Below are 10895 nucleotides of genomic sequence, written 5' to 3'. Positions count from 1 at the left end.
CTTAAACAGATTCTGTATTCAGGACTTTTTCTCCAGTTGTATCTGAAGTTTTAAATGGATCATGTTGCATTGTACCCATCAGTTTTTGTTGTGATAATACATGATAGATTTGGGGATAGTGTGATGTAAATGAGTACAATTAGGAATCTTATGAGTGACTATTTCACTACTTCACAGTACTAATAATACACTGGTGAGTATTAGTAAAATGCATATGTATGATTAATATGCATTATCCAAGGCTTAAAAGCTGTGCTTCTGTTTTGGAATTTTTAAAATTTTAGTTTTACCGATTACTTCTTGTATAGGATTTGTCTTGATCCATTTTATATAATTATACATACTAGTAATTGAATCAGATGTGATACTGTATCTGATAATGAATAAATTGATTGTTGATTAATGTTAAAGAGAGGGAATTTAATCAGTATCCTTAATTGAAATTTCATTAGAACAGTAATCCCATTTGTAAAATGCAGATGAAGATGATTAATGAACTTTTTTTTTTCTATCGTAGTATCACAGGTATTTTATGTTTTAACTTGTTTGACTCGATCTTTACTACAGAGTCTGTCAATGAAGGTTGCTACTGGTTGATTGTTTATGTAGCGTAAAGTTTAAAATCTTTGTTTACTGGATATGTTCTGATATACGTATAAAATGTCGATCTTATCTGAGGGGGGCTTTAAGGTAGATACCATTGGGGAGAGGAATGGAATCATGGAGCTTTAGGTGATTTTGGGTTGGTATTTTAAATTGCATAAAACTTTGGCCTAAGTGTTTTATACTGTGTTAAATGTATAGCAATTGTTTTATGCTAAGTTTTCATACAAAAATGTAATTAAAATTTAATTGAGATTAAAATTCTTGACTATTCATTTTAAAATTTATGTAGCATTTTTTATTAATACTGTAGCATTTTTATTAATTACATTCAAAGTTAAAAAAAAATATTTCAAAGGAATTACTACAGTGAAAACATTATGAGCATGTTCTTGGTACCGGGTACATAAATTACTTGGATACATGTAAAGTTTTACATACATGTAATGGCAGTTCACATTTTCATCACCATGCGTTATACCTTTATAGTTAATCAATACATGTTTAAAGGAATATTAAGGTTGTTGGTACTCCTTCACTGTTTTACAACCTCCCAGAGAAATCATATAAAACACCTTGATTGAGGAATGTTGAGTAGCTGTTTTCATGGAGTACCAAATTTGTGTATGTCAAGCTTGTATTGAAGCTTGGAAGTGACAAAATCCTATGTTTAATGTTGTTGTCTTGATCGAAATGCAACATTACAGTTTGCATCTCTGCTCAAATTGCTCAATTCTCATTCTTGGAGAAATCACCAGGTAAAGATCAGACCAGAAGCATTATATTATGCACAAGCACACAGGTAGCCATTGTTTAGAATATACCTGCACTGAAACTTACCTGGGTAATATAATTTAAACCTAAACAAGGACAGGATTTTCTGTTAATAATCTCCCTGCTTGTTTGACTAGATATCAGGCTATTGATACATCAATCCAAAACCTGTCGCTATATCAAACACACTTTCAAATGAGTAGATCTGCAGTGCAAAGATTTCTCGGTAACATGGGTATAGGTGGAAGGATTGAAAGTTCCGATTTAAAATTTCCATTTTCCTATCTCAGGCGACAATTTGATAGTGTTTCTAATGGCAGCAGCGTGCTTGTGTATCAATAAAGGTGAACGATTATAAGTTAAACTCATAAACATTGAAAACGTTTCATTAAGGATTTTTGTCATTAATATTTGTTGGAATTTAACAGGTTTTTAGAAATCTGGGATATAAGTATACAAAATATGGAAACTGTGCAAGGTATTTAAATGTTCATTGTAATATGCTATATAGAAATGTAAATTGTTCATATGTTCTGTAATGTTATAAGCTTACATACATGTACAGTAAAACATGTTTATAACAAAGACAGAGTGCCAGGGAAGGAAAATTTTGATAAGTAGTTAAATATCCGTTAAGTTCATATTATATTTTAAGGCCAGGCAGAATGAAAATCACTTACCTGTAAGCATCAATTCATTATAAGCTTGTTCGCTATAAGCATGTTTTACTGTATATTCATTATCATCATGATAATAGCTAAATTATTTTTTGTGAACATTAATCTTATTTTAATTCATATGCTAGTTTAAAATGCATCTTTTTGGGAGACTTAATATTCATATCTGTGGGTTGGCACATTTTTCATACTAATTGTTAGGCCATTATTTACACACTGAATTTATGGATTTTTCTGCTTGCTCGATCATAACAAGGAACACATGGTTGGTGTGACTGGTTGACAGGGGATGCTTACTCCTGCATGGCAGCTGATCCCACCTCGGATGCTTTTAGAGATCGTGTTTGCTCTGCTCCCGATGTGTATAGTTTCAGTGGAGTTTTGAGCTTGATTACTGTTTGTTATGTCCGTATTTCATGTAAATCTCAAATAATGTGTTTTTCATATATTGCTTACTGATCAGGTCAGGGAGAATATGAGGGATATGAGATTGCAGAGTCCACAGTTTAGGTAGCAGCAAATCAAGGGTGCATAGAAAATTAAGTGCAACAAATTGATGATGTTGCTTTTCTCTGGTTGCTGCCCAGCATTTTGCTCTCTATTAATTGCTGTCACCCTCAATTGTTGCTGCCCTCTCTCACTTTTTCAGGCTCGTGTTCTCAATCCTTCAATTGTTGCTCTTGTTTGTTTGCTCAGTTATATTTTTTCCCTAGTGTTTTCACTCCTGTATCTTAGGGATGAGGAAGAAAGTGGCCATATCAATACACTATTGTATGTTCATATGGCTTGATACTGTTTCAGTACAATAGTATGATGCAGTAATGTTCAGTACATGTATTTTCAAATATTTACCCCTTTAAGTGATTATTTTTTGAGGACAAATCCTTATTAATAAATACTTCCTAGGGCTGTGTATTGAGCAGAATTTTTTGATGCTACATGATATGATACAAAATTTTATAAAGCGACATGCGATATATTGGATTCTTTAACAAGTCTATCAAAAAAATTCTTCTAAATCATTTAATGCATAAAGTTGATAAAAACTGAGTGTTTTATATGTTTATGTTTTATAACCAAATTCGAAGTTCTTGTCTCACTATCATTACAAATTACACTTCAAATTCAAACTTTTAACGACTGTAAAACTAGCATGTTAAAATATAGTTGTCCATGTATTTTGTAGTAATTATATAAGATGTGCTATCTCCTTTAAATATTATCTTTGGTAATTGAAATTCCCAACTTTTTCACAGAATTATAAGGAAAACTGCCTGTCTGATACGTATTGTAAGTTATATTTTGGATATGATACATTCTGGAATATCAATACGTATCGATATATTGACAAAAGTCTGGTGTAAATTTTTTGCTTTATCAGAGAAAAATAAGAAAAATCATGCCTCATGCCTTCCTGATAATTAAACGTTTAATTTTTTGGGAAAATGCTTTTGTATTTAGATCCCTGTAGGTATTCACACACAAGTGTTTGAACATCAAAAAGATCTTCATATTTACTAGAGGTTTTAGCCAAATAATCATGTATCATCAATAAATATCAGATACCTGATCTGCAATGTTCTTAAAGAAATATTCAGACAACTATAGCTACATGTATATATTTTGTAGTATCAAAGAGCTACACTTATACTAAGTAACTCAGCTTTCAGCATGTTCAAAAACAGTTGAACTTCGGTATCTCGAACACGGATATCTCAAACACCATGGATATTTCAAAGTGATTTTGAAGTCCCACCTGCTTATTTCTTAAGTATTTTACCCTGGATATTTCGAATCCTCGGTTATCTCGAAGTATTTTCTCGTTTCCTTCAAGTTCGAGATAACGAGGTTTTACTGTATATTAACTGGACAGGTGCATTTTAAACACTTACAGGCTATAAATCTAACCAGTAATGATATAATCCATCAAAATGTCATGTTGTTATTTGTTTAGTATAAACTTGCACTTAACTTGTAATAATGCAGATATTGCAAGAAAGTGTTCTATTTACTGTAGAATCTATAGAACATATATCATTATGAGAGCAAAATTCAGCAGTTTGATAGCGACGTCATCTTTTCAAGATATCAGCACAAGTTACCACGTTTTGCAGTATTGATTTAAGGCCAATATTATAGCTGCTATAGCTTCCTTTGAAATGCATAATCAGTTAAAAGCTAGTTTTAAGTGCACATAAAAATTGAAATCACATAGAATGCCATTTTTACCCTAGCATGTATGCGTAGAGAAAACTGATTATAAGTATTTAGTTAATAGTTGGGTTACCAAGAGGTTCATTTGTTTTGTTGACATTTTGCTTTATCTACATTTTAGGTATTTATTTCATGATAACAGAAAACACTTCAAGTGTATATAATTTATCTAATTGTATGCCCAAAATAAAATGTTTACTTTCACTTCAGTGAAATCCTTTGATGGCTACCAAACAATTGTTTAACTGTTGAGTTCCCTACACTTTAAACTCAGCTCTCTCTCAAAGAATATAAATTTGCTTATATCTATTAGTCATAGCAACAATGTTAAAACTTTACTGAATAGTCAGACAATTGCTGCATCCCCCTTTTTTTAATCATGTTACAAATGAACATTGATGTAGTCTGGTTGATTAATAATTACTCTACTAGATTGCAACGTATAGTTGCTCATGATGTAGAGTTTGAATGATAATCCCTCAAAAATGTAAATTTGAATATATGTGGATTTCAGATGTATAGAATACTGCTTGAATAGGACACTACAAGTAGTACTGTACTTTGCTTTAACTAATTTAAAATGTAGGTTGGTGGCAATTGTAGAATTAGCTAATAAACCTGTAATAATTTTTCATATTCAAAATTTTCAGTTAGAGAGGAAAATAGAAAACTTTTGAATTTGTAAATTTTCCTTTTCTTTCGAAAGTTGAAGCAAAAGTTATTCAAGCACTGAAATTAGCGAGGCAATGAAACCAGTTTTAGAGGACTTCATATTAAAATCAATGTCAATTTAAAAGTTTTGCTGAAATTCAAATTTATAAAATTGAGATGAGAAAGAGTTTACAATTGTATGATCTATATTTTGTAGAGGAACCAGAAGAGACCCCTCCAACAAAAGTTGAGACTGGGACTAGTCCCATAAGACAAGAGGAGGAGGGTTCTACAAAAGTTGAAGCAGGGACCAACCCCCCAGACCAGGAACAGGAGGGACCAGCAAGAGTGGACACAGGGACTGACCCCCTTGAGCAAGTAGAGGAGGGTCCTTCCCAATCAACCATGGAGGAACAGGCTAGTAAGCCAACAGACCTCAGTCAGAGGGGCTCCCGGAATCTGGCACAGATAGATGGGGAGGAAGTGGATACCAGTAAAATGAAATATGTTGGTTAGTTAATGAAGTTTTTGTGTTTGACAGCATCATTTTATTTCCAGAAAAGTTTTTGCAATCCTCAAATTATTGTAGAGGTGGAAATGTATAATCTTGTGAATCTGCCAGATTTTCTTCTAGAACAATGAAAAATATCAAGAACGGGATTACACTTTATTAAGCATCAACTGATTTGAATGAATTTTTATAGCAAAATGTAAAAAGTAAAATGGAGAAATGCTGCTTTTTTACCTATTAGTAAAATGAAAGACATGTTTTGATTTTTATTTCAACAATAGAGGGAGTTCAATGTGCTAGGGTGGATGTCATGGATACAGGGTTTGCAGTGCCAGAGGTCATCATTATGGAAGGTCAAGGAGTTTTGTTTGAAAAGGGAGGCAGAAAGACCCTGGAGATTGTTCAGGTTATAATTATTTCCACAAATTTAAATTATTTCGTTATTCTTTTTTTTTTTTTACAAGACCCTCTAAAATTTGCCATGAGATACTTTACTGTTACATGTATTCATAAAGTCTGTGACTGATTTGGTTACCTAGGTGATCCATGATGGTGACAACCTAAGACCTGTGATTGGTGGATTTGGTTCCAAAGATGCCAAGGTCAAGGACAAAGATGATAACTATATACAACAATTCAACTTAGAAGGAGAATATAAATTTGCAGTGTAAGCTGAAGATAAAAGTCGCACTGTGATCTAGTTATAAACTAGCATTTTGAGAATTGAGGGTTCCATTCTGTGTACAACTTAATATTCATGTTTTCAGTGGGATCCATTCTGTGTACTCTACAAGTTAATGTTTTCAGCTTAGTTTTCAAAGTTTCTTTCTCTTTTAGGTCTAAGATACGTTGTACACCTCTGACTGTGATTGTAAGACGACGTCTGCCGTTGAGGGCAGGAGTGACAGACGATGGTTTTAACCCCCAGATCATTGCTGTTGACCAGGGGGACACGGTTGAGTGGTCATGGAAGGACTGTACTGTGCCCCACTCCGTACAGGAAGTGAATTATCTGTTTGACAAAGGAGTGTTTGTCAAAAGTCAGTGGGCAGATGGGGCAAGGTATGTGTTTTATGTATGAAGAAAATCTGTAAAGAATATACTTACAGTAAAACATGGTTTTGGCAAAGTGTCAGGTATTAAACAACTTGATTCATAATAAATGTAATTTGTTGTATATCTGTTAAATGCATATATAGTACTGGTATGTTTAAAACCTACAGGGAATATAAATCACTTTGCTGTAAGCATGAATTCATTATATTTCCATTGTTTCCAGTTTTATTGTAGTTATTTATGATGAAAATTTCATTCTCAAAGACCAGTTTCTTTTGAAATTCTGATATAATTGTTAAAGACCTTTATCATATACTAAGTAGTAAATACACCGATTCTGCACTTTGCAATATGGGTGACGTCACAATACCCCATGTCAAGGACCGGTCCAAAAATCCATATCACGTGTAGGGTTGGATACCGGTACTCGGTACCAAAACCATACCGAATAGTTACTTCAAAAATACCGGTAAAATACCATTTCATTTAATATCGGTACTAATAACGGTACTATTTCTTAATCTTAGAAACATTTTAATACATTCAAAATGATTTAAAACTCGCTAAAATAGAATTCTCTGCACATTGAAAGGGTAGGCTAATTAACGAAATGGATGCTTAGTATGACTATACGACACTTGCTTTCGACTGCCAATATTCGAGGTAAATCAGTATGTATATCTCTTTTATTAAGATTAATCGTGTTTAACTTAATTAATAAAAACTGATAATAAATGTAAATTAAAAAGGCAAAATGTCGCAATAATATGATGTGCATTTCTATCCATCTTCTAATGTCTCGTTGTTTAGTGTGACCAAACAAAATGGGTCCTAGCAACCATGGAAGTTGTGTATACTTGTGATTATGTATCTATTCAAGTTAATTTGTTTGAGATTTAATTTATTTGTTTTGTTGGTCATTTATTAAAAGGTTGAAATATAAACATAGTTTATAAGCTCATTTTAGGTTATAACATTGAAAGGTTGATGATTGGTGAAAGCATATTTGTTATGAAATGAACCCTTATTCTCATTCATCAAGGTATAGTACCATATCGTTAAAAATACCTCATCGTTTCAAAAATACTGGTATGGTATCGTACTGTTTCATTCTTAACGGTATCCAACCCTAATCGCGTGTCGGACCAGCGTGCAAAAATCCATATCAAACTGGAAGTAACGTTTGTATAAAATTTAAAAGTTAATTAACTTGATTTTATTTCAATATACATGTAAAATAATTCTTTATGAACATTTGTGGACTAATTTGTTTTGAAAGATGTATTATTGGCGCTATTAGATTTTAAAGAAAAGGGTCATAGACATGCAGGAAACATTCTTCAATGACTTTATGTTAACTCGCATATTAAGTATTTTAAATATATGATAAATAGAATACTACACACTGAAATCCATATCATATGTCATATCAGCCCTCAGGCCCCATATCAGCCCTCGGGCTGATATGGGGCCACTCGGGCTGATATGACACATGATATGGATCTTAGTATGTAATATTCTCTATATATTAAACTTATTAAAGGTATCACTGTACACAGAAATTTCCTTCTAGTTTAATCAACTACATGTATTTATGATTTAAGACATGTAAATCTTTTAATCATGATTATTTTTTTTCAGTAATGTTGTAAGAACAATCACAGGACACTTCTCAAAAAAATTTCCGTAAGTCTGATTTACATTGTATATATATATATAACGACTTTATTATTAACTTTTTAGTAGAGGTAATAATTGTACATGGTGCATTTTGAATAGGAGAAATTATGCATCAAAAAAATTTACAAGAAAACATTTTTCTTTTTATCAGGCGTCCAGGAATATACTTTTTTCAGACAGAGAGTTCCGAGCTTCATAAACAACATTTCTGTGTTGTGAGAGTCCGGCAAAGCATCAGGTATTAAAGAGAGTTATCTATTGAGAAAGAATTAACATTAAGGAATGTTTCCTAAGTGGATCTTCATGATAGTTAATAACAATTTCAATTTAATATTCCTTTTGTGTGCCTAGTTACCTAAATGTATGGCAGTACGTGCCATGCCATTTCTTGGAAGTACAGGATGATATTGAAAAGTGCTCTTCTTAAATATAGTCTAGTTTTAAAGGTTTGCCTATTAAAAAGTACGGGAAATATTAACATTAAGTTCCCTAACTTTTGCTTAAGACTTGACGATGTTGAATTGCTTTACTGTAAATACATTTGATGACCGTAGGGAGTACAAAGTGGAGATATCAGACCGTGCCTACCACCCCCCTGTGTTACTGATAGAGACAGGGGACAGAGTCTGGTGGTACTGGGACAAATTCAAGGTAGAGATTTGAACTCTCAAAGTTTTTAAAACTCTGAGCAAATTTATTAAAAATTATAAAAAAAGAAGTTTTAGATAAATAAATAAAAGCAGTACCGGTAGCTTTTGTTTTATTTTGTATTAATTTAAGAGGACATGAATAGACAGAGGTCAGATTTTTAAAAAAATAATTGCTTTTAAAAAAGAGGCCATCATTATTCTAGATTATACAATTTTAGGTAATAACCCTGACATTTTTTTTGTGTGTTCACAGTGCAAGAAACACCATTGTGTATATCAGATAGAGGCCCCGACCTTGAACCAGGATGATGAGGAACCATATCAACCGGTTCAGAATGGCTTCAGGTGGAGTCAACCAAGGTAGGGGAGATAATCAATTCTCCTGTTAGTTTATTTATTTAAACATAACCACTGGTTTTCATTGAATTGTTATGTTATATGATGGTAAACTGGGTGCTATCTGGACTTCTATATAGTTTACTGTTAAATATTGCCACTTCCTAAATAATTAGACCTATTGCAACTGATTCACTTAGCCTATTTTATGTTAAGTTACAGTTTATGTGATATAGCTTTGTTAAATTTGTGCCATATAAAATTTACTAACTATTGAAGGTGACAACGAAAAAAAAATATTTGAAAGGGGGGTCCACAATATGTCACAAGAGAAAAGACTTATCAATAAGTTGATAAATGAAGTGGTTTGATTTTTGCTCACAAACAGGAGGCATGTATTAAGTGATTGACATAATCTGTTTTACAGTAAGCAGGGTCTGCTGTCTCATGTGTTCACAGAACCTGGAGTGTTCTATTACTCGGACCAAAACTTCCAGGAGGCAGCTGAGTACATTGGTACTGTGATAGTCAAACCTAAACCAAAGGAACACAGGGTAATGATCAAGGAGGACGGTTTTGAACCAGGTAACCTCATAGCACAGGACAATACAAATGAAAAGTTATGATTGGTGTAATAAATTTCAGTATCATACTAATCATTTTTTATTTTTTGCCTTTTAATCTGAACAGATGTAGTACGAATCAGAACAGGAGAGAGAATCTGGTTCTGGTGGAACCCCATTCTGTTTTCAAAGAAAAATATTCCAGTTTTACTGAGGGAGGTAGAAAAATGTCTGAACCCAGCAACGAAGCGACCTTCCACACCAGAGGATGAATGTAAGTCAGGAAGGTGGTCTTAAACACAGTCTTAAAATTCCATAAACTGCAAAGTTTCAAAACTGCAATCTCTAAAGCATAATGTACATGTAGATCAATGTATTGCTATATTTGCATTCATTGTGGAGGATAAATTTACAGTTCAGAACTACAAATAAGTTTTGTTGTAAAACTAACTTTAGTGAATAATAAATCTTATGGAGAAAGGAAAAAATTTAAAGATTGTGGAATTGCAATTATTAGAAATAAAGAGAACTTTGTTTTTTTATCTGCAGCTAAATACCAGCACCCAGATGAGGAGACTGTAAAACTGATCACAGATGTGGGATTTGCAACAGTTTTTTATTCCACAACTGGAGTGTACCATTACAGGGTACGGAACTCGACTGTGTGTTCTGTGATAGTCAGCCCAGGAGAAAAGGTCAGTGATGTTGTAGTTATTTCCCTTGTATATGGACAATGTATAAATTGCAGTTTGCATTATTTGGGTTTTAAAATAGCTTTCATTTGTTTGAAAAAGAAAATTCAAAATATAATATTATCTGGCAAAAGGGAACTTACAGAAATATTACAAGCAAAAAAATTTTGCTTGTTCGGATATAAGTCCTTGAAAATCTTTTTTCATATTTAAACATGAGAATTTTTTTCTTGTTTCTGTTTTTCTCAGAATCACACAATCCACCTGACAGACAGCGGTCCAGAACAGAAGGTCATCATGTCGGTCCGACCCAATGACCGGGTCTGGTGGGTGTGGCAGAGCACCAAGAAGCAGCATAATGTCATACAGGTGTCCCATCAAGGTGATCCCATCCCTGGGGGATTCTGCAGCGGTATGCCTCGGGACTCACCCTCAGCTTTCGTACACACCTTCGAATTTCCAGGAGTATTTTACTATAAAAGGTAAAA

General features: G+C 33.1%; 1 protein-coding gene across 1 annotated transcript in view; it reads left to right on the top strand.

The window, feature by feature from the left end:
* The first annotated feature begins 1608 nt into the window (after window positions 1–1608).
* The window catches only part of LOC133176915 (uncharacterized), a 50710-nt gene continuing 41423 nt past the window's right edge, over window positions 1609–10895 (top strand). Inside the window, exons 1-13 of the mRNA XM_061311973.1 lie at window positions 1609–1612; window positions 5137–5430; window positions 5712–5836; window positions 5970–6097; window positions 6268–6492; window positions 8128–8172; window positions 8318–8404; window positions 8721–8817; window positions 9070–9176; window positions 9580–9737; window positions 9843–9989; window positions 10265–10410; window positions 10657–10889. Of these exons, the coding sequence (XP_061167957.1) occupies window positions 1609–1612; window positions 5137–5430; window positions 5712–5836; window positions 5970–6097; window positions 6268–6492; window positions 8128–8172; window positions 8318–8404; window positions 8721–8817; window positions 9070–9176; window positions 9580–9737; window positions 9843–9989; window positions 10265–10410; window positions 10657–10889 (1796 nt within the window). The remainder of the gene's footprint in view (window positions 1613–5136; window positions 5431–5711; window positions 5837–5969; window positions 6098–6267; window positions 6493–8127; window positions 8173–8317; window positions 8405–8720; window positions 8818–9069; window positions 9177–9579; window positions 9738–9842; window positions 9990–10264; window positions 10411–10656; window positions 10890–10895) is intronic.

The sequence above is a fragment of the Saccostrea echinata genome, unplaced genomic scaffold, assembly GCF_033153115.1.
Source record: "Saccostrea echinata isolate AGI-Se365-2 ecotype Australia unplaced genomic scaffold, CSIRO_AGI_Sech_v1 ptg000084l, whole genome shotgun sequence".
NCBI classification, from domain to species: domain Eukaryota; kingdom Metazoa; phylum Mollusca; class Bivalvia; order Ostreida; family Ostreidae; genus Saccostrea; species Saccostrea echinata.
Note: the sequence above shows the minus strand (reverse complement) of the source record. Positions and strands in the feature narration are given on the sequence as shown.